General features: G+C 47.4%; 4 protein-coding genes across 4 annotated transcripts; 2 read left to right on the top strand and 2 right to left on the bottom strand.

Annotated features, from left to right (window-relative positions):
- Positions 1 to 7,357: 7,357 nt before the first annotated feature.
- K441DRAFT_546281 (C-5 sterol desaturas-like protein) lies at positions 7,358 to 8,524 on the bottom strand (the record flags this gene model as incomplete). Its single annotated transcript, XM_067642851.1, has 2 exons — positions 7,358 to 8,144; positions 8,250 to 8,524. The coding sequence occupies 2 exons, from the start codon at positions 8,522 to 8,524 to the stop codon at positions 7,358 to 7,360; spliced, it is 1,062 nt and encodes a 353-aa protein (XP_067507503.1).
- A 4,333-nt stretch (positions 8,525 to 12,857) lies between these two features.
- On the bottom strand, positions 12,858 to 14,499 carry K441DRAFT_674668 (uncharacterized protein; the record flags this gene model as incomplete). The annotated part of the gene is made up of 4 exons (XM_067650778.1): positions 12,858 to 13,295; positions 13,352 to 13,525; positions 13,575 to 13,628; positions 13,684 to 14,499. The coding sequence occupies 4 exons, from the start codon at positions 14,497 to 14,499 to the stop codon at positions 12,858 to 12,860; spliced, it is 1,482 nt and encodes a 493-aa protein (XP_067507502.1).
- A 4,618-nt stretch (positions 14,500 to 19,117) lies between these two features.
- K441DRAFT_740871 (uncharacterized protein) lies at positions 19,118 to 19,462 on the top strand (the record flags this gene model as incomplete). The annotated part of the gene is made up of 1 exon (XM_067654368.1): positions 19,118 to 19,462. A coding segment is annotated over one exon (307 nt), but the record flags the coding sequence as incomplete, so codon positions are not given.
- Positions 19,463 to 22,104: 2,642 nt separating this feature from the next.
- K441DRAFT_341269 (uncharacterized protein) lies at positions 22,105 to 22,577 on the top strand. The gene has a single exon (XM_067641268.1). The coding sequence runs from the start codon at positions 22,207 to 22,209 to the stop codon at positions 22,462 to 22,464; it is 258 nt and encodes an 85-aa protein (XP_067507500.1). The 5' UTR covers positions 22,105 to 22,206; the 3' UTR covers positions 22,465 to 22,577.
- Positions 22,578 to 22,621: the final 44 nt, after the last annotated feature.

The raw sequence follows: 22,621 nt of genomic DNA, 5'->3' as shown, positions 1-22,621 counted from the left end.
CGAAATTAAACGATTGCGAGAGCTGCTTAAAGCTAGAGATACCCCTATATCTAATAATGAGTCATTATTAGATAACCAAAGACTTACTATAGTCCTTTAGGCCCTATTCTAGCGCCTTAGTAAATCCACTAAGGCCTATATAGCACCGAAGCGGTTAGTAAAGGTTGCGGACCCCCTACTACTTATAAACGGAACTAACCCTATATTTAATAATTAGAAGCTTTAATTATAGGACAAGCTTAAAGTTAATGCAGACTACTTCCCTAACGCCCGAGCCAGAATGGCCTATGTCTTCGGCCGTACTGGCGGAGACGCTTAGACGTATTTATGCCTGTAATATACTAAAGACTTAGCAGACCCCTTTATCTCTAAAGAAGAAATAATTAAATACTTATCTTCTATTTATAAAGACCCTTTTAAAGTATAGAACGCCCGCCTTAGCTATAAAAGCCTAAATATAAAAACAACGGAGACCTTTTTGGCCTTCTAAACCCGCTTCCTATACTTAGCCGGATAGGCCTAGATCTCTTAAGAAGACCTACTACTAGATCTCTTTAATAAGCTTACCCTGGACCTATAGCGGGCTATATTGCTAGCTTATACTACGGCATAAACGTTAAAGGAACTTATAGACTATTGCCTAGCTATTAACTAAGGCCTCTATTAAATTAAGGCACGCGCTAACTGGCTGAAAACTAGAAACCTTATAAACCAGGCCGTAAGTACTATAAGTACGGCCTGTAGTGCCCCGGCATAATTGGCAACTCCTATAGCTAACCCAACAGCTAGCCGCGTAGCTACCCCTACTGCGGGCCTAGTGTACACCCGGCCTATATATAGCGACCCCTATATATAGGCCCTTAGCAATTAAGGAGCTTACTTCTTATATGGTTAAATAGGCCACCCTATAAGGAACTACCCGATAAAGATAAGGATAAATAAGGTCCTATTAATTTAGGAGGATAGTACGGAGCTAAAAAAAGAGGAACCCTAAAGGAAGACTTCTTTTTAGGGTTAAAAGGGATTAATATGTTATATATTAATCTAGGTTAGCTAGTTGGTAGAAGAAGCTGCACTATCCCTTATACTTTATTTTGTAATAAATATTAAGTTTTAACCTCTACTTTAGCTAACTTAGGAGTAAATGCCTTTACCTTAATTAATATAAAGTGCGCTGCAAAACTGGCTAATTTTTTAAATACACCCCTTAAAGAACTACCTAAACTAATCCCTATTTGCGGTTATAACGGACGGATAGGGCTATCTATTACAACTATCTTGCGGATTTACCTCCGCATTAACGGACGAAGGTAGTATAATATCCCCTTTCTTATTATAGACTTAGGAAGCCACGATATAATCTTAGGAAGAAAATAGCTAGCCTATTTAAGCTTACAGCTTAAAGTACGGAGTAGACGGCTTATCTGGCCCAAAACTCTACCCTTAACCCCTTCCTTTATAAAAGAAATTAGCATTATAATAGAAAACCTTATACGGCCCTAGATTAATACTATTTACTAGGCCGATGCTATACGTAGAGACTAGGCCTTTAAGAAGGACGTATAGCTTAACCCGTAACGGATCCGTATACTATACCGCCCTTAGGCTACCTATATTATACCACCCGCATTAGAGACCTAGGAAGTTGGTAGTAACCTAGCTAAGTTTCTTATGGAGAACTCTATAAAGCTATAAAGGAAAGTTAGGGATATCGGACGCTATACTAAACTAATAGATAGGAAGGACAACTTATGGAAAATGGAACGTAAGCTAAGGAAAACTATAAACCCTATACTGTAAACTACGGCCTAATGGACGCCAAAGAAACCTACGGACCTCCCACTAGTTAATATCTGCTGTATTAGAGCTATAGAATTCTACTAGAACCTAGTTTAGCCTAATACTATTGCCTTTATAACTAGCCTATACGAAATTAACTAAATAATTAAGGAAAAGGAAAGCGAGCTTAGTAGATAGGAAAGCGGGCTTATAGATAAAGAACTAGTGGAGTAAAAACTGCCTAATTAACACCGGAAATTTAAGGACGTATTCTCTAAGGCAGCGTCTAATATACTTCCACCCCACTGACCGTATAACTATAAGATTAAGATTAAGTAAGATAAGGGAAGTACCCTTAGCTTTAGCCCTCTCTACCTATAGTCTATTACCAAATTATAGGCTATAAAGTAGTACCTTATTGATAACCTAAATAAGGGCTTTATTGAGCCTAGCTAAGCCCCTTTTAACTTACCTATTCTCTTTATTAAAAAGCTAAATAGAGGACTGCGCTTCTGCATTAACTACTATAAGCTAAATAATATAACCTATAAGGACCGCTACCCGCTACCCTTACTTAATAAGACTCTTACCTAAATAAGTAGAGCTAAGGTTTTTATAAAGCTTGATATCCGCCAGGCCTTTTACTAAATTAGGATAGACCCCGGGTCTAAGGATCTTACTATATTTTAGACCTATTATAGGATATATAAATATAAGGTACTCCCTTTTAGACTAACTAACGGACTAGCTATATACTAGCGGTATATAAACAATATACTCTTTAACTACCTTAACGACTTCTATATGGCCTATCTAGATAATATTATAATCTACTTAGAGAATAAACTGGAATACGAGGAGCACGTCTATAAAGTCCTATAACGGCTCCGCAAAGCTGGCCTCTAGGCCAATATTAAGAAGTTAGAATTTAGTGTTAAGCGTATAAAGTACCTAGGTTTTATTATTAGCATGGACAGAATTAAGGCCGACCTAAAGAAAACAACCGCAATTAACTAGTAGACGCCCCCACGGACCGTAAAAGGGGTATAATTATTTTTAGGTTTCTATAACTTCTATTAACGCTTTATTAAGAACTACAGTAGAATCGCCTGGCCTCTTAACCGCCTTACTAGGAAAGACCAGCCCTTTTACTTTAACGCCATATATATGCAGGCCTTTAATAAGCTTAAAAAACGGCTAGTATCGGCCCCCCTACTTGCCCACTTTGACCTAGAACGGCCCTTAATACTAAAAACTAATACCTTAGACGGCGTAATAGCTGGTGTTTTTTCCTAAAAGTAATTGGATAGAGAATGGTACCCTATCGCATACTATTTAAAGACTATAATAAATGCTAAACTAAACTACCACATCTATAATAAAGAAATGCTAGCTATTATCTCTAGCTTTTAGCACTAGCGTACCTAGCTAGAGGGGACCCCTAAACCTATTAAAGTAATATTAGATTATAAGGCCCTAGAATACTTTATAATAACTAAGGCCCTTACGGCCTAGTAGGCACGCTAGGCGAATATCCTATCTTAGTTTAACTTCTTAATTATATATAGACTAGGCGCTATAAACCGTGCGGATGCTCTTACTAGGCGCGAATAAGACCTAGGTAACTATACGGCTGTAAAGATCTCATTACGGACCTAGATGCTACTATAACCAGAGCACCTTAACCCCCGGATATAGGTAGAACTAAGTATAGACTTCTTAGGCGCCAAGATGTATCCTATTAACCCTTTAGGACTTAACTTAATTAATAAATTACTATAGATAAACCGTACGGCCCCTTCTCTACAGGAGTACCGTAAAAAGGCAAAAAACGTTACCAGCCTATGGTCCCTCGAAAATGGATTACTTAAGCATTAGAAATGGCTAATAGTAGTAAAGGAACAGAACTTATGGACTTAGCTTATTGCTAAAGCATATACCTAGGTCTTTACGGCTTACCCCAAAAAGAATAAAACCCATAGGATTATTAGCGACCGCTACTACTAGCCTAGAATAGTTATGGATATTGACCGCTATATACGGAACTGCAACAACTGCCGTAGGTCTATAATCCTACGAGATAAAACCCTAGGACTATTAAAACCCCTCCTAATACCTAACCGCCCCTAGTAATATATCTCTATAGACTTTTATAAGCTACCTTTAGACCGTAATAGATATGATATAGTTATAATCCTAGTTAACCGCTTTAGCAAGCGCCCGTTCTTAATCCCCTGTCATAAGAATATTAATACTAAAAAGGTAGCCTAACTATATATCCACTACGTCTACCAAATTTACGGACTACTAGATACTATTATATCTAACCGCGGGCTATAGTTTATATTAGCCTTTTGGAATAAGTTTACCTAGATCCTAGGCATTAAGCTAAAGCTTTCTACGGTATATTACCCCTAGATAGACGGTTAAATGGAGATTATAAATTAATACTTGGACTAGAGGCTCTGGCCTTTTATTAACTACTTCTAGAATAACTGGGCCAAACTATTACCCTTAATAGACTACGCCTAAGCGACCCTACCCCACGACTCTACCGGATTTGCCCCTATTTAACTAGAAATGGGTTACCTACCCCGTATAAGCTTTAACTAGGAAAGACCAGAAGGGCCCTAGACTATACGCGAAAAACTATCTTATAAGGAAGCCTAGCAGTACGCTAAGCGCTTAAAAGAAGCTTAGAAAGTAGCCCGTATAAACCTAGAAAAGGTTTAAAAATTAATAAAATAGTAGGTAAATAAGTATAGGCGCGAGCCTAACTTTACTATAGGTAATATGGTCTAGGTTATAATAAAGAACTAAAAGATAGAACGGCCTAGCTGTAAGCTAAACTATAAGATAGCAGGACCGTATAAGATTCTTAATAAAGTAGGCAACTCGTATAAGGTTAAGCTCCCAGACTTAATTAAAGTCTACCCTATTTTCTTACCGGATAAGCTACGGAAAGCTATAAATAACCTACTACCCAGATAAAAGAATAAACCTCCCCTACTAATTTAAGTTAATGACGATAATAAATAGGAAATTAAAGAAATACTGGCCTATAAACTTGTAAAGGGAACGTTAAAGTATTATATTAGTTAGAAAGGATATAACCTAAACCTTACTTAGTACCCTATATAGAACTTTATAGGTAGCCCCTATAAGCTTTAGGAGTTTTATAGCTATTACCCTAATAAACCCGGACCGCTAAAGTACCTAGATAAGTAGATAGAATGCTAGTATAATAAAGATAATAAGCTACTAGAAAAATATAAGGATAAGAACGCCCTAGAAATTTCTTAGTTACGTAAGGTATTAAAATGTCTAGGAACTTTAACTGGCGGTTAAAGTTATCTAATTAGTTAGATTCTTTTGCTAAGACTTTTAGCGGCAAAGCCTAAGGGCAGGCTTTTTTGGAGGGGGGGGTAATATTACGGCACTGGCAGAACTTGGTAGAACTACGCACCGGCAAGTTGCCACAGATTGCCGCATATTGCGGTTATGTGACGCGAAGATCGTATATAGCTTCAAGCGGCGCTCCCCTTCTTCTCCTTTCCTTTCTTTAGCTTTAGATTCTCGTTTATAGACAATCCAATCGTACAGGCTTGCGCGACCCTTTTGCCGTACTTATGTCTTAATTGACTAAGTCGCTAACAAAAGGCACGTTTTAGAGTTAAGTCGCTCTCCAAGACGGCTCTACCTTAAGATCTTATTAAACGCTTTAAATGTTACAAACTCTAACTCTTAGGATTATAGTATAACTATTAACTATTATCTTTAGTAGAATAATTAATAGGCTAATACTTAAGTCCTAATTAATATAGGAGCTAGTGGTATAGGATTTATTAATAAGATCTTTGTGTAAGATAATGGTTTTACTTTAACCCCCCTTAACCAGCATATTAACGTATTTAGATTTAATGGCAAATGTGTAGTCTTAGGTTAAATTACCTATATAGTATACTAAGACTCTAATACTTAAACCACAAAGAACTAATTAAGCTTTTTGTTACTACTTTAGGTTACCTAGTAATTCTTAAATAACCCTAAATAAAGCTATATAAGGTAACTATTAATTAAAACAACCTTAAGCTTCTATTTACCGCCTCCCGTTATAAGTAGAAGTGCCTTATAATATACTATCTTAACCCTAAACTAAAATCTAGGAAATCTACTAGATTTTACTAATATAAGAATTCTACTGACATCTACTAAGGATCCAAAAACTCTACTAAATTCCATAAGTTATTACTAAGCACTACACCGCCCCAAGCTAAGTAGAAGCTTAAGCTTAATATATAAAAATACTAGAAGGACTAGTATTCTACTATAAAAAGGATTCTTAAAGAACCTAAACCTAAATCTAATACTAACTCCGTACTTAATACTAAACCTAAACCTAAATAAAAAACTATAGACAATCCGAGCAAGCTTAGCACCATAGATATCCGCATAATTAGAGCTACCCCGCTAGCGCGACTTACTAAAAAACCCAAATATATAATCTTCGCTGTTACTATAGCTAATATTAAGAAGGCCTTAGTACTAAAGAAGCACACTGACCCTGCTATAAAGGTACTAGTAGAGTACTATAACTGCCTAGAGGTATTTTTACGAAAGGAAGCCGATAAGCTACTAGAACACTAATCGTACGACTATAAAATTATACTTAAAGAAGGAAAGCAGCCTAGATTTAGACCCCTATATAGGATATCTTAAAACAAACTCTAAGTGCTATAAAAGTATTTAGACAAGAACCTAAGTAAAGGATTTATTAGAGTAAGCTCGTCGCCTATAGCCGTATTAGTGATCTTTATTAAGAAACCTGGCGATAGTCTGCGCTTTTATATAGACTACTAAGCTCTTAATACTATTACCGTTAAGAACTAATATCTAATCCCGTTAATATAAGAGACGCTAAACCGACTAAGTAAGGCTTACTACTATATAAAGCTTAATATTATCTCTGTATTTAACTATCTTTATATTATAAAAGAAGATAAATAGTTTACTGCATTTCGTACCCAATATGAACTATTTAAGTACTTAGTAATACCCTTTGGCCTTATAAACGCTTCGAGCTCGTTTTAATATTATATAAATAATACCCTACGCCCCTACCTAGACATCTTCTATACTGCTTATATTAACAATATCCTAAATTCCAGATCAACTGTTTCTGAAACATTCAGATTGAATCTGGAGCAGGAACCGAACTACCCCTAAGAGATATTTAGTGCTTGATATTCTTGAGATAAAGACATAGTATATAACCACGAATAAAAGGAACACATGTCAAGCAAAAGAGTTTCAATGTTACACCCCTAACCAGGTAGCCATCCAGCCTAATCGCCATATTTTGACAAACCAGAGCTTTTCCCCTCGTCCCAACAAGCGCTTCCAGCCTAATTGCATTAGGTTCGAAAGGATGAAATGTGGAAATAGGCAAACAGAAATTGGCCCATCATATGCAATTTCAATAACCATGTAGCATTACAATCTTACCGTCTCCCCCCCCCCCCNCCNCTGTAATTCCTACAACCCGCATTCTCTCATTAGCATGAAACCGCGCAGGCGCTCACCGCACCTTCTTCGGCTCCTCAGGCTCATACGTCCTATCGTCTTCGCCCTCAACTTCCTTAACGATCTTCTCCATCTCCGCGCTTTGCTTCTTCCATACATCCTTGCACATCTTCAACTCCTTTCTGAACAGCTCGTCGTTTGGCTTGCGGTAGCTGCCGCCAAGCCTATCCCACAGCGTAGTGAACTGACCATAATTGTAGTTGAAATAGAGATGGTGCATTGTGTGGCACGCAGCGCCATTGATAATCGGAGAATCAGCGACGTACTCGCCGTCGTGGATAAGGACTGTCCAGATATTGATGAAGACGAACAGGAAGACGTAGGCGAATTTCTGCAGGGGGAAGAGAAACGGGAAGACGTGGTAGGGCACGCTCTGCAGGTAGCCGTCCACTGGGTGGAAGGCGTGCGAGGCGTACGGCGTCGGCATGATCCACTTGTGGTGCGGCTTGTGGAGGTGCTTGTAGACGATCGGGTGGTGCAAGCCGCGGTGGATCCAGTAGATGAAGAAGTCGGTGAAGGCAATGAAGATGGGGAATTGCAAATAGTTGTACCAGAGTCCGGGCCCCTCGGCGGTGGTGTCGAACATTTTGGAGTAGCCACGCACTTCCAGCATGAAGAAGGGGACCGTGAAGATAGCCATTATGGGCAGCGATATGTTAGTTTGTCGAATCTCTTGACGAATCTGGTTTTTCAGATACTTTGGATGGTTGAAGGTAGCTTTGTCAAAGACGAAGACGTAGGAGAGGGACGCGCAGATATAGTAGACCACCAGGCCGAAGAGCCTTGGGTGAAGACATTAGCTTCTTGATACAGGGCAGTTGGGGTTATCGGTTGTCCGGAGACCCAAAGGGGCTTAAGATGGTGAAATAGGGGAGCCAGGCGCATACCATGTAATCAGATACAAGCTCAAGGCTTGCCTCCACCAATCGTCCCTACTCCACCGGCTCATATATGCATATTGTGTAGGCTGGAAAGACAGGTATTGGCTGGCAGGTTGGTACTGGTATGTTGAGTTTGCGTAGGATGTAGGAACCTCACGAACGCTAGAGGTGGCATTGGCTGACGCGCCATTGAGTCCATGGTTCGGGAATTGGGCTGGGAGTAGAGTGGCGTAGAGGCGATCGAAAAGATAGGTATCGAAGCCTTCGAGGATGATATCCATGGTGGGTAGGGATGGAGGAAATGCCCCTTGGGGTGACTTTTGTTATGAGGACGTACTCAAGGCCCGGTGACAGCTGAACGTGGATTGTAGAAGGACAGTATATATTAAATGCGACTTTCAGAGAGAATGTGAGTGCATCAATTGCTTGAAAGCAGTTGAAAGACAAAGAAAAGAGCGGGAGGAGTTGTGGTAATAATGTTCGCCATGCGCCGCCATCAAAAGCCAGGGACAAACGCGCTTGTGGAGGCCATGGACGTGCGCTCCAATCAAAGACGAGAATGCCCCACCGCCAATGAATACGAAGGTCATTCGGCAATCACCTTTCCGGGTCACCTCATTTTCGAAAGGCGGACACCTGTTGACCTGTCCTTTCATACCTGAGCAACTCTTGGCTGAATTTATAGGGAAGCTTGCCAGAACAAGCTGCGGCACTTAATAGCCGGCCATGGCCGCAATCTTGATGTATATACTCTCAGCAGACCGCAGGAGTTTATCCGATTAAACGACCTAGAGACTAGGCTTCGCAGACTTGATTTAACATAATCTCCGAAACTGCAACCGCCTCATTCAGCCAAGCCTTCTCTATCATCCCTTCAGGAGCTTTTTATTTCATGACTCACGACATATAGTATACCGAATATTCCACTCCGATCGAAAAAGAGCTCAAAGCTCTCAAGCCCTGGAACGTTAAATGCACTGCTTCCAGTCTCCAATTACAACATTCGCATTGGATCTAATAATGTCTCCAAAGCATAGATCTAAAAACATATTCGCCCTACAGTAACCGATCAGATTAGCCACCTCATACATATGCGTGTTCAGAATACTTAACTCATGCCGCTCGGTTAAGGTTGTTCCTACGGGAATTCTACCGACACCGCTCCCAGCCGAAAATTGCTTTTCTAGACTCCATAGTCGCATTTCCATTATTTCAACCCTCCCTCCGCACATCACGCTAGTGCGTCCTCTTCCTTTCATGATATTTGAGTCCTCTCCTTTTCGTCCGCTCTATATGCGGGGAAAGTCACAGAAACTTTGACCAATTCTTTATTACTGCCAAGCAAAAGCAAGAAATATTCTACACCAGTTCTAATACTAATAGTATACAACCTGAGACTCATATTCGCCAAGATAATATCCCACCACCTTAAGCATGCTCCTTTTGTCTAACTCCGAGCTAACGGCATTAGTAAGATGATAGCCAGTGGGTTGACCCGACAGATTCCGACTATAAATATCAACTACAGCTGTGGCCCGTTCACGTTGGATGGCTCTAGAACGAAACAGCTCACCCAAACACTTGGGGAAAGAGTTTTCATACACGTTTCAACCGCAGAAAAGAGGTTTGTGAGTTCAGAAATCATTCTATCCATTAAAATACACTCACTGGTACAGTGGTAGGCGTTCTTTGTACGGCCATGACTAGGGTACTGCTAATATGATAACACGTATACCTCGGCAATCATAGATTCCTTCTGTATATGAACAAAAAAGACAAAGATGGTAAGGATAGGTAATAAGTGGCATTATAATGCATGGGCTGCCATTCCTCGGGAAGACTGCCTTTGAGGAGTGGTGGGAGATATTGATCACATAGGCATGGCATGGACTCGCGGTTGTGTACTCACGAATCACGAATGCGTCCTGAGACTTACAATATCATATCCCTTAACCCGTTGGGGTCCTTAGAGAATTCGCTACTGGATTTGACTGGGCACCTGCATTAAACCGGGTTCTCCGATTGGCTGGTCCCTTATCGATAACCGTAGGACCCAAATCAACGGGTTAAGGGATAGCCAGCTTAATGGGCGAGCTGTATCCCTTAACCCGTTGGAGTCCTACGCTAAGGTCGCTTAAGTTCACGACTAGATTTTATTGGGTGTCTTTCGCTAATCCAGATACTTTAATTGGCTGATAATTATTGGATGAATTTCAACGGGTTAAGGGATACGTCAAAAACGTCATTTTGATTAACCCTAGAGACCAAGACCAAGAGTAAATTTGCTTTGGTTTTTTTTTTTTTATACGATTGCTGCTGGATTGAGGGGATCGGATCCTAAGGATTCTTGGGGCAACCGGGATGGTAGGACGCTGTGTTTGAAAAAAAGATAACTAGGAACACTATGTTGCTACTACTTTTCTCAAAAATTTTTTGATGGCTTTCAAGACGTGGGAAAACCCATATTGTTTTCGGGAATTCTCTACTGTTTATTTAATTCTAATGCTAAATGGTGGAAATATGTTGAGGTTTACTAAAGATATCCATACTCTCAAGGAAATACCTTGAAATGCTTACGCTAGGGCTATCGCTTATGATTTTGGTTTCTTGGTTTCATCAATTAGAACGTCTGATTTGATATTTCGCGAAGAATAGGCACTTATCAGTGAGTACAGACAAACCCCATCTCCCTGAAGCCAGGTTTATTTAAGGCTATGTAGTAGTTACCCAAGTTGTGTACTGTAGCCGTACTGGAATTATCAACACGTAAGCGGCTGAGCTGTCTCCTCGTCAAACGGCGATGCGTCCGATTTGTCTACCTATGAGGAAGCCACTGAAGCCTAGCGACCTTTCTAAGTATAGCTCTGAATCCTTCGAGGTATACTTCCGGGTGGCTTCATGATGGACTGGCTCTCCAGCTCTTCGGTCTTGGCTCTCAACTGGGAAAGAGACTTGGAGCAAGAGGCGGTTTGGAAGCACGTGGTACAGCAGGCGATCCGAGCTCCTGAAACGGGGTTATTTCCGCGCATCAGGCAGGTCGAGTAACAGGTCGGAATTAGGTAGTGAAGAGATTGGAATGAACAACGGAGTCAGACTCGAGTAAGCTTCGTATTGCAAGACAGTCGGAACGGAGCAGCATTGGCTAGGAATCGGATCGGATGTAGCATCTCCAAGCGTGACTGTCGGGCCCACCGTTCATCCTCAAGCCCAGTTGGTGGGCGGCGGGCGGCCCACTCTCGAAAGCGTCGGGCAGCTGCATGGCCTGTAACCTTAAACCAGCGTCCATCCAGCGATGCGTGCCGCCCGCCATCCACAAGCCCTGCATCACATCTCTTGTGGAGGGTCGGAGCCCAGCGTGCGGCATCGGCATCACCTTACTCGCTAGGTAGGGAGAGGGTTGCTCCACCACAGATCCACCGTCCACCGCGTCCGCTCTCTCCGCACCGCCTCGTTTTTCTGGAGGCGGTTCCCAGTCCGCGGACGTTGCTTCCTCGCGCCCCGGCGAGGCCATCTAACTGAGATCTGCGAGATGGGGGTCACGATAAGTATCTCGGATCCAGGATTCAGTGTCTCCACACCCGATCTTGGATCTACGCGACCTGGCTATCGTCATGGCTCGCCAAGCCAAAGCCGCACTGTAAGCAAGTAAAGGGCAGCGGCAACAGGACGGTGCTGGCGGCAGCAAGATGCAAAGAGCAGGCTGCTGCATTCACGCGCTCGCAGAGTCAGGCAATTAGGCTGGTTGTTTGCGAAGCACGACCGCAAGCGTCACCCGCAAGAGTATAAATGGTTCCTGTGGCCTGGGTCCGGGCTTGCAGCACGCAAACGACTTTTACTCGCGCCCGCCGAGTCCTCATAAGCAGAATCTGCAGCTTTTCTTGGGGTACCCAGTGGCGCCGCTCTGATAAGATAGATCACACTCTGTATTGCGCAGAGGCAGCAGCCGGATAAACTTGCGATGGGGGTCGACAACCCGTGAAACACGCAGCTGATAGACGCGTAATGTGATCTGTCACACTATGAACAATCGATTCCTCTCTCCCCTTTTTTGGTCGAACCTCTCGCTACTAAGATACAGGCGACGGATAACTTGTCCGACGGGTAATAAGAGATGCAAGAAAGATGCAAGAAAAATACCGAGTCGTAAGAATAGAAAGCCGTCCCTTGGGACGATCAAAACCGCCAGCCAATAGGGTATCCGCTCGATGTTATCCCCCTCCTTGAATGGTAAGATGCGGAGGATGGGTAAGAAACAACAACAAATGCGACGACAGATTCTGCCTCGATGGCGGGAGAAAAGGAAACAGCGCAATTACAATCGCTACGGGCCGAACGATAGAAATAACAAAAAAAAAAAAATTTCAAACAGATCGCCCGTCATCCGACTGGGCGTGTTTCCACCCATATGAAAGAAATAATGCACCATTTGACCACCACCATCCAAAGCAAACCGGATGGTTTTGATGTATGCCCAGTTCGCCTTCGTGTTCCTGCCCCGTGACAAATCCCGCCCATACAGTCAGTCGAATACAACACGCCCGCAACTCCCGTTAACTCGTCTTTTCATGCTCTTCATAAAATTTTGCTTCGTGGAATGGCAGTCCCCTGCTTCGCTCAATACATCTTGCGTTCGGGGAACACAAGGTCGCCATAGGTGTGTCCGTGGAAGCCGGTGTCGACGGGTGCTCCGAAGTCGTAACTGTCGCTACCGGCCTTGTGGGTCGCTTCGGACGACAACGACGAAGAACGACTGCTCCTGTCGCTCCCTGCGTGCTGGTGGAACGATCGGTTAAGATTCCTGTTCGACGAAGATGACGAGGCGGTGGCCATGGAGGAATAAGACGAGGATGAAGAAACGGCGGAAGACGGTGCGGCGGATATTCTTCTGTCTTTGCCGCGTCCTTTGATGCCTTTGTTTGAGTTTTTATACAGTGCTGCGAAATACTCCCACAGCTCCTTGTCTTGAGCAGTCACGGAATCGCCCTCACGGATGGAGGCAAACTTTTGCGTCAGGTAACGGAGAGTTGATGCATGGAATTTGTTCTGGTGAGACTTTATGTGCCTGTCAGTATATCAACTATAACAATAGGCTTCCGAAATATTCTTACCTTTAGGTTCCCCAATTGAGTGAATTGCTTGCCGCAGTCGTCGAGTCTGCACGTAAAAGGTTTAATCTGCTGGTGAACAATCTTATGTGCCCGGACGTTGCCGCGCTGAGCAAAAGTCTTGCCACAGATGTCGCAGTTGTATGGTCGCTCTCCAGTATGTCTTCGTTCATGTGTCTGGATGAAATAAGATAAAGTGGCAAGAGTTAACGTAGGCATGACTAACCTTTAGGTTGCCCAACTGCGAAAATCGCTGGCCGCACGATGGCTCTTTACATAGCTAAACCATACTGTTAACCATTTTCGCCATGAGCGGAGTGTTTTGATTGACTCACGAAAGGTTTTACTCCGGTATGTGCACGCGTGTGAATCTCGAGGTGTGTCTTCTGGTAGAAACTCTTATAGCAGTCTGGCATATTGCACTGGTATCTCTTCTTTGATTTCTGGCTCCCTTTCGTATTCTCTGGGGCGTCGCTGCTTGCCTTTACCGTTTCGTGAGCAACAGGTGCTTTATATCCAATGATAGGTTGTTGCTGGGGCAGTACCTTGCTGGGTTGCTGCTGTCGTTGCTGAGCTGGTTTTGATTTGGCCTGGATGGCCTTCATCAGGGTGTCCACGTCTGTCGAAAAAATGATGCCACTATCGGATTCTCCGGAGCTGGATTGCTTATAGTCCTCGTGGTAATTCGGGTCGTTGAATATTTGGCTTGGTTGGACAGGCGAGTTCGCTTCAGCCTTTACTGGTGGGCTCCTCTCCATCATGGGAAAGCCGTTACGGGTCTCTCTCACGGCTGGCAAACCGGGTTGCAGGTCATTGCTTCCAGGATATGTCGCGGCGTGTGACAGTGTGGCGGGGTAGTTGACATTGAAGGCTTGTTGCATGTTGTACGGGTTCACGGCAAGAGAGTCGAAGGCAAATGCTCCGGATTGATATGGCACGGAAGTCGTAATCGCATTGCTCTGGAAGATTGGCATGGTGAGGTCGAGATGGGAAGTCTGGAAGGCTCTCGAGGTTGGTGGCATGGTGGTGGTTCTCGACGATTGGTCGTAGGAGGGAACCAGGCCAGACATGTTCATGGTGGGCATATGGACTTGTGGATTTGAACGGCGTTGCCAAAGACCCGCGTGCTGGGATGCAACAACAGCTGCCATTGTTGATGAAGACTTTTGGGGGGGGAGCACGCTGGTACGATGGTCTAAATGCTTTCCCGGGACGGTCACCGACGGTACAATTGGGCGGCGGGACACAATGGAAACGAGGGTGGAGCCGAGCGAAGGGCGAGTATATGTAAGTATCAATACAGATGTGGAGAAGCGCTATGTACGAGCTGAGTGAGACAACAACAGAGTCTGGCGTGGGAGAGAAGTGGTCATGAGGGTTGAGGATATGCAAAGAGCTTATTTGACCCGGCGTAGTGGTTGGCGAGTTTGGGGGTTTACATAGTAGATGGCTGATCAGATACAGTGTCTTCTCATCCCACGAGCAGCAAGGATGACGATGCCGTGGGCCTCACAGAAAGGGCTAGGGACAGGGTGGTAGCGCATGGCGATCGAGACCACTGGCACTGCAGCAAGGGCGAACAAGCAACTCGCTCGACCATGCAGGCCAAGGTGATGAAAGCCTGCGCAAGGCGCTCGACATGGTGCCCGGGCTTGAGTGACTTCTGGGAAAGCCTGGGTTAGATGGGGGCTGGCGCGGCGGTTGAGATCCTCTGGGCTCTCGCCGTCGACCGTGAATCGGGACGGCATGATGAGATGCGCAAGGGCCCTAGCTCCAGTAGTATGAACGGGCCGGGAAAGGTGGCTGCGCGGACTGCACAAGGGCAAGTCTCAGGTCGCTGGTCGTCAAAGCGGGTGGGGGTTTCGCTCTGGCATGCCTGCGCGCGGAGCCCATTGGGCAGCGCGGGAGACCACCAGCAAGAGGCGCTTTATCAGTCTCGCTGGTGTCGGTGTGTGCCAGGACGGAGGAGACTGGTCGCCTGTGGCCTGCCTGTGAGCTGCCTGTGGGACAAGCGCTCGTGTGGCAGGAGAAGTCTGCAAAGTCTCTGCAAACCGCCTTTGTCCTAGCCTGGCCATTCATTTTGCAGCGAGCCCGTGGAAGGGATTTGCTGCTTAGTGGAGGTGTTGCTGCCAGACTGCCAGACTTGCAACCCCTCGACCTCTCTGGCGGGCAGCTCAGGTTCTGGAGCGACAGCGTGATAAGGGAGACTCGAGAGGCGCGGAGAGCGACGCCTGCCCAAATCCATGATCGATCTCGACTTGTCATCGCGCGCGCCGCTGTTGCTCGTCTGCTCCCCACGAATTGGATACTCGAAGATCATTCGAGCCGCCGCCGGGGTGGAAATGGGGCAGCGACATCCTGGTGCGCATCGTTACGGCTTAGCCACCGCGGTGCCATATTGCACATGCGATGCCACAGCTGTTGCACGCGGGGATGACTCTCCGCAATTATTATACTGGCAGAGAGCTGTCTCTACGGACGCTGGATATAAGATCATAGGCTGGGCAGACTGTTCGCCAGGCTCGGAGCGCAAACAGCGGCTGCGTTGAATGAGGCTCTGAGCGACTACCAGCAACCACCGCGACCACCAGCGACCATCAGCGTCCACCAGCAACGGCAGCGAGTCGGCCTCAGCGCCAGTGGTGGTGGTGGATTGGCAATAATAGGCCACAGCGGAGACTACATTTAGGTAATATGACGGCAACCAAGAAGCACGTTTTCCGGGCGGGCCATGGCACACGGCGCGCTCTTGGTAGCCTGGTAAAGCCTGGTAGCAGCGTCCTGAGTGACTGGACCCTGGCGTGTCAGACTGGAACGTCGTGCTCAGTGCGCGGGAGTAACCTTTAGGAGAGAAACTGGCTTTGAGGGCGGAGGTTGACCCATCCTAACGGGAACCCGGCAGGCGGGCCAGACAAAACAAATTCCTCTGTCTGAGCTCGCAGCCGTCTGCGAGTAATTCCTGAGCACGACCTTAACTACCGCATCGCGCAGCAGAATAATAAAATCCCTCTGCTCTGTACCTGCAGCGGGCCGACCGTGGCAGGAAATCGAAATCCGCTCGTCGTATTGTGGGCAAGCTTCAAAGTTCACAGGCGCTTTGGCGGCCGGCTCTGGCACTGGCACTGCACTGGTACTGGCACTGGCACTGGCACTACATTGGCACGGGCACACTACCACACTACCTGTCACTTTGGCCCTCAACCCCTCATTCTCTTCCGCCGCATTCGGGCTCAGCTGAAGCGAGCGACGCAGCGGGGAATGCGCGGCCTTCGGGCGGCCGGCCAATGGGCTGGCGGTGCGTCCAGCAACCAGCAGCCAGATTGGTTTCCTGGAGCTCTGTTGCTGTCGTCGCACCGCTCGTTGGCACTCCCTTTCTCTCACCCATCCACTCCCTCTCCCTCTTCTCTCCTGCTGGTGCCCTCCGCTGAGAGCACGCATCATCGCCTGGAGTTGGTGGCCCACTCAAGCGTCATCCCACCAGAGCGGTAAGGTTGGCCAAGGAGGCCTGGCTTGTCGCGCTTTGGCTGCCAACGTATCTGTGCTCAGATGAATAATGATATTACTTCTTCGAATTCTGACTGCGTGGCCTATCAGATGCGGCTGCCGCCTCTTCCCCATGGATGTATCGCTCCAAAGGAATCCCACCTCCGCATCCGAGCAGCGTTCCAAGCATTAGCCACACAGTGGAGCCCATGCCTCGCGTACCAACGCTCCGGGTCTGTCACCACCCTGCTCTAATTTGCTGCCATGTGCTGCCGCTTGTTGCAACCTCATCCAGGCCTCTGAACCACCTTCTCTAGTGCTGCTCGCTTTGCCTGTCGCGCCTCTACCCAAAGGGATACGCCTGCATGGCCCAAGAACGCCGCCGGTCCTGCCAAAAAGCCCGTGGCGTCACCTGTCCTTTGCCTTTCAACCGCCCGACGGCCAGCCATCAGGAGATCCCAGGTGCCGGGAGCACTTCCCCGACCCCTTCGCTTCGGAGCCCAGATAACTTGGGACGGTTAGCGATCTCGGCCTGGTCTGTTAATATATACCCCGGAGCGAACCCTGTCGCCACCAGGGTGCGTGTGAGTGTGATCCCAGGCCACGCTGCCGACGTTTGACCCATTACCACGGCATCAAGGCCGCCCTCGATCTGAGAGCGAGCGCCATGGGGTTCCCACCATCCTGATCTACTTGGTAGGAATACGGCAAAACTCCTCGGTTCATGTATTGCCTTCGCGTGCCCTTGCAGTCTTCGGCTGATTTTCATTGCATGCCAACGTCTATCCTCATTCACCAAGCTTTGTCTTATGTACGTCTCCGAGAGCAGCTGCGCTTCCTTGAACGCTTCCTGCTTTTCTTACCTCTCTAGGTGAAGCTCTGCTCCGCTATTATTCCCGCAAGAGCCATCCGCAACCGGGCCGGTTTCGCACCATCGAGTTCATCCAACTTTAAAACAGTAAGCACAAGCGAATCGGGAGAATTTGCTGTACATCACCCGAGCACATTATCAGGGCGTCTGATTAGATATGTTCAAGAAAAACCACCTTTAGAGCAAATGATTTAGTAACCGTATCTGCAAACCAAGAGCTCCATCTCAAAAACCTCGTGCAGGATATTGTTCAGGGGTGGAGAGGCGTTCAACGCCCACGTCCGATCTTCAGACATTTTCACGGCCAAAGAGCTTCATCCTGCGCAGAAACATCCACAGACAGCCATGTCTCTGCGTCTGAGGAATCATTTCCCACTTCCCACTTCCCGTCTTGAATGTCATCTTCATGCTGGAATCCCTGGTATAGTGAGTGGAGTATGGCGCTCAATGGGATCCTCAAGTGCGCAGCTGATGCGTAACCCTTGCCATCTCGTATCCAGATGATTCTTCTGAGCAAGCAGCCAAAAGCACCGAGGCAGTCTCATTCCAGACTCTCGGGAGAAAGAGGAGTTGATCTGTCGATCCCGCCTCGCGTTGCACACTCCTACCCCTATCAAGAATCTCAGGCGAGGTTTATCGCAGTCCGAGAGGATCGCTAGACAAGATCTGCTCCCAGTCGTGTGTCTCGATCACGCAGCATCCTTGCAATGGCACTTTTTACTGTCCGAATCTGTGGACCTGCAGTAGCTCCAGACGAAGAGCAGGGGAGAAGGCGGAGGGGGGACAAACAGAGTTGGAACCGCTAGTGCCCGACGAAGACCAGCCCTATGTAGCTGAGTGATCGCGGAAGTAAATCCTCGTATGTGCGACAGGCTGTGAAATAGTGAAACTGAGGGAATACCAGCTAGTGTAAAGAGATTTCCGGCCCCACCAACCAATTGAAACAAGATCAAATTGTGTCCGTGGGCAGATCCATGTCCACTAAATCAACCATATGTTACACAGAGCCCAGAGCCTCCGGAAAGAGGCATGGCTTTGGGCCACTTGACGTTGGTGTTTGGGCCATGACAAATGAACCATTTCCCTCTTGAGCGAGCTGCGGATTGTCAAACGTGCAAAATGACAAGACCGGCTGGCGGACCTTCCATTCGAGGGAAATCATGGGCCGTATCTGACATCAATGCAACCTCAACACCATGGCGATTTTACACGTGCAGCCATCGTCTCCTAGAATAACAATTCAACACTTAGCACGCCTCTCTAAGCTCTTGCAGTAGGACGGCCAGGATTTCTCCACTGGCTGCTCCTGGCGAATCCCACCTAAGAACCCCGAGACTCCCCCACGCCTCAATCTTGCAACCCCCACCCACCGGACAGTCTCTGGAAGGAAATCCTCAAAACACATTTTCCGCCCTCATGCACCCCGTCAACCCCAAAACGGTAAAACCGGCCCTAACAAGGGTGCTCGCATGGATGCACCGACCACCGGCTGGTCCCGATCCGCAATTCCCACTTTCCCCCTTTCCTGGGGCCCCCCGGTCGTGCCCCAGAGTTCTCAGATCTCCTAACCAGTGCCACACGCAAAAGCTAGTCCAAGGACCCCTGCCACGGCCACGACAGCCCAAGCCAAGCCCCGCGGAGAAGGCACGGCAGCCCAAAAAGCCCGAAACGTCTATCACCATCGAATTTGTCTTTGATGACCTCCACGCTTCAGCCTCCTAATCCACACTAATTTTATATGACGAGTATGAACACCAAACACGTGTATTCGTCAGCATTCATGTGGTACCAAGCGTTATTGATCGATGCTCTCAAATTTTGTAGTGCCAAGAATACACGGTAGCGTCCTACCACCAAGCAATCCGTGCACTGGCGAAATAAAAATTGGGCATCCCAGCTTAGTCCGAATGGTTCTATTGGGCTGGATCTTATCGATAACCGCAGACGAATTGTACCGTTGCAACGGATACAATAAATCACGTGAAAAGAACTACAATCAGTCTGTACAACCGTGGTTTTGCTCGCTTCGGTCATGTTCAACATATGCATTCTGGTCTCGGATTGTGATAGTAACGGACCAATTACACTGCCCTCCAATCATCGTTCTGCGGGCCTAATTGGCCCGAATCACTCATGCCCGAGCCTCAACCCACCGCTGCACACCCTTACCTCCAGTCCATACATTGCAGCTCCTCGATAGTCTGCTCTCCAAGCATTTGCGCATCGCTTCATGCTTCCATCTTCTCACAGAGCTGCAGATACGAGAACGAAGAGGTTCTTGCTCTCCAACGACTGACTCGAGGACCGGGCCTCGCAATCGCTGCGCCACTTCCAGAGCCCCAAGACGTGGCTGATGCAAATCAATAGCTTTCCGCTCTCGGGCGTACATCTCCCGATGCTCGAAAAGAGGTTGCAGAACATAGGTTCGGCAACCGCTATTGCCAATTCGCATTATTCCAGGCTTTGGCTATCAGTCAAGCCAGACAAATCACGAAAAAAAAAGGCCTCAGCTATCGAAACGAGACCGGAATGAGCGGCAAGCGATCGACCGTCACCCTCAGTCAGCCCCTCGGAGCGTTTTTTGTCGTCTAATGGAGCCCAAGACCCAGACTATCGGCTTGTCCGGCACCCGGTTTCAGAGCAGCAATCGAACAGCGATCAGCTCTGGGGCCATCGAGCGAATTCAGCCATCGCCATCTCCGTCCCTGAAACCCAAAATCGCCCATCGAACCACCAAGCGGGGCGCTGCGTATCCATCCAAGATGCAGATCGAGAGGCGGAGAGAGGGAGTGAGGGATAGGATGGGAAGCAATGGTGGGCGATTGGTGGGGCCTGCAGAGGGAAATTACTAGCCTTTGCAGCGGATGCAAGATACACGAGCCGCACGGTGTATCGAATCGACGACAATGTCAGACAGACTACTACACTCGACCACTACCATCATCATTAGCTGGTTGAACCCTGCGCTCTCCCTCTCCCTCTCTCCCTCTCTGTCTCTCTATCCCCTTCTCTCTCTTCTACCCGCTCCCGCTGCCCTGTGCGTGACCGCTGATCTACGCTGCCTAGCCGTACCCGCGACGCCCGAGACTCGCTTTGACCGGAGCTGAACTGAGTCTGCGCACGTACGTACGCACGCAACTAAGTACCGTGCTAGACCGGCACTACGCTGGCCGTGGAATCGTGCTGGGACCCGCAGTGGGTATGCGTGGGGGGGAGAAGGAGCATCAAGAGCCAGCTTTGGTCCGCGACTCAGGCAAGTGGCTATGGGGAGATATCGAGATATCGAGGGGAGATGCAGTGGAAAAGCGCCGGAGAAGCTCCAGAGGTGCCGAGCTACGGAGTGTACGGAGAGACAGAGCTGCAGAGGTGCAGAAGAGCGGAGAGCAAAAGTGTTTGCTGCTACTGCTGCTACTGCTGCTACTGCTGCTGCTGCTGCTTGTTGATACACGAGAAGAAAAACATGACGGCACTTGTGCAACTGGTGTTGCAGGAGTTGGTTCTGGGGCCGTTCTACCCAGAGGCAACGCGGCTTGCTCTGTTCAGCAATAGCAGCACGGCTTGCTCTGTTCAGCAGTAGCAGCAGCGGTAGAAGTGGCAGCGCCGGCGCCGGGGCTCTTTCCAGCAGCAGGAGCTATGTCCCAGTCGCAGCGAGCGTAACGTCAGCATCGGCGGATCAGCTCGCCGACGCAGGGGAAAGGGTCGCAAGCAGTGTAGTGGAGCTGAGGCTTGAGCACAGGAAGCTTTTGGTGGAGCTGGGAGCTCAAGTCGCGCAGGGACAAAAGACTATCGTAAGCTTGTCTGTTTGTCCGCTTGCTACGGACCGGGGAACTGTGTAGTATGCAGATGAGAGATGAGCAATAAAGTGGAGAGTGGAGCAATCAGCAGTAATTAGTAGAAGCAGGACCAAGAGGCGAAGGAATTCCCGTGTGCCTGGGTAGGTTTTGACCCAAAGTATGCTGCATGCAAAGGAGATCGAAAGAAGTAGAGTTGTGACTGTGTAACCTAAGGCGGTCGATATTTGAGGAATATTGTGTAGATTGCGTTAAATTTTTTGTGGTTAGCCTGGTATCGCTAAGAGTACGTTAATGAGGAATTGGGGAAGAAAGCAACTCCAGAGCCGATCTGTGGTGGCGGTGGTGGGGGTGGGTGCACACAGACACACCGACACAAACACAGACACTTCGCAATTCGCACTTGGAGAGAGAAAGGAGGAAAACAGAGATGAGACGTGTGAGAAAATAGTGTCCTGCCGACTCGCAAACTTGCACATCCGCCGCACCTGGGCACACGCAAACTCCCATCACACACTGCTACACGAACCCCTTCCCAACTCCAAAACAAAAAGGCCCAGCCGAGAAAGTTAGAGGAAAATACGAGTGAAAGTTTGACCACTTGACGCCAGTTTCCCGCCGCCACCACCACAATCACTGCCGCTGCCGTCCTCCCGATTTTCGTACACACACGGCAAAGAAGTTTCCAGAATTAGTCCCAGTCCAGCCCCAAAATGAGTCCACCTTGGCTAAACTTCTCTACTCTCTCTACCTACTCTCCCGCCGTCACACAGTCCATACAGCCCGTTTTACCTACATGCATAATTTCGATCTTTGAACCCTGCCCATTTTGTTTCTCGGCGACTCGGGCATCACACACCGCACCATACAGCATCAACATCACATCACAACCCCCCTTACAAATTTTGTTTGGCACATACGACAATGGAATAGAATCCTCCGGAAAGAGACACCCCGCCTACACCTTCTGAGTCCGGCTAACCAGGCGCGCAAGCATTACCCCGCCCTGCCTTCTAGTGGGAAGCGGCCCGAGGCATCTATTGCGGGCCATTGTATCTGGTAAAACTGCAAAGAGTAAGCCGAACAATTCGCACGAGTACTGGCAAATTTTTGCGGGGCGAGGCCCTG

The sequence above is a fragment of the Cenococcum geophilum genome, assembly GCF_001692895.1.
Source record: "Cenococcum geophilum 1.58 unplaced genomic scaffold K441scaffold_8, whole genome shotgun sequence".
In the NCBI taxonomy this organism is placed as follows: domain Eukaryota; kingdom Fungi; phylum Ascomycota; class Dothideomycetes; order Gloniales; family Gloniaceae; genus Cenococcum; species Cenococcum geophilum.
This window is presented reverse-complemented; position numbering and strand designations above follow the sequence as displayed.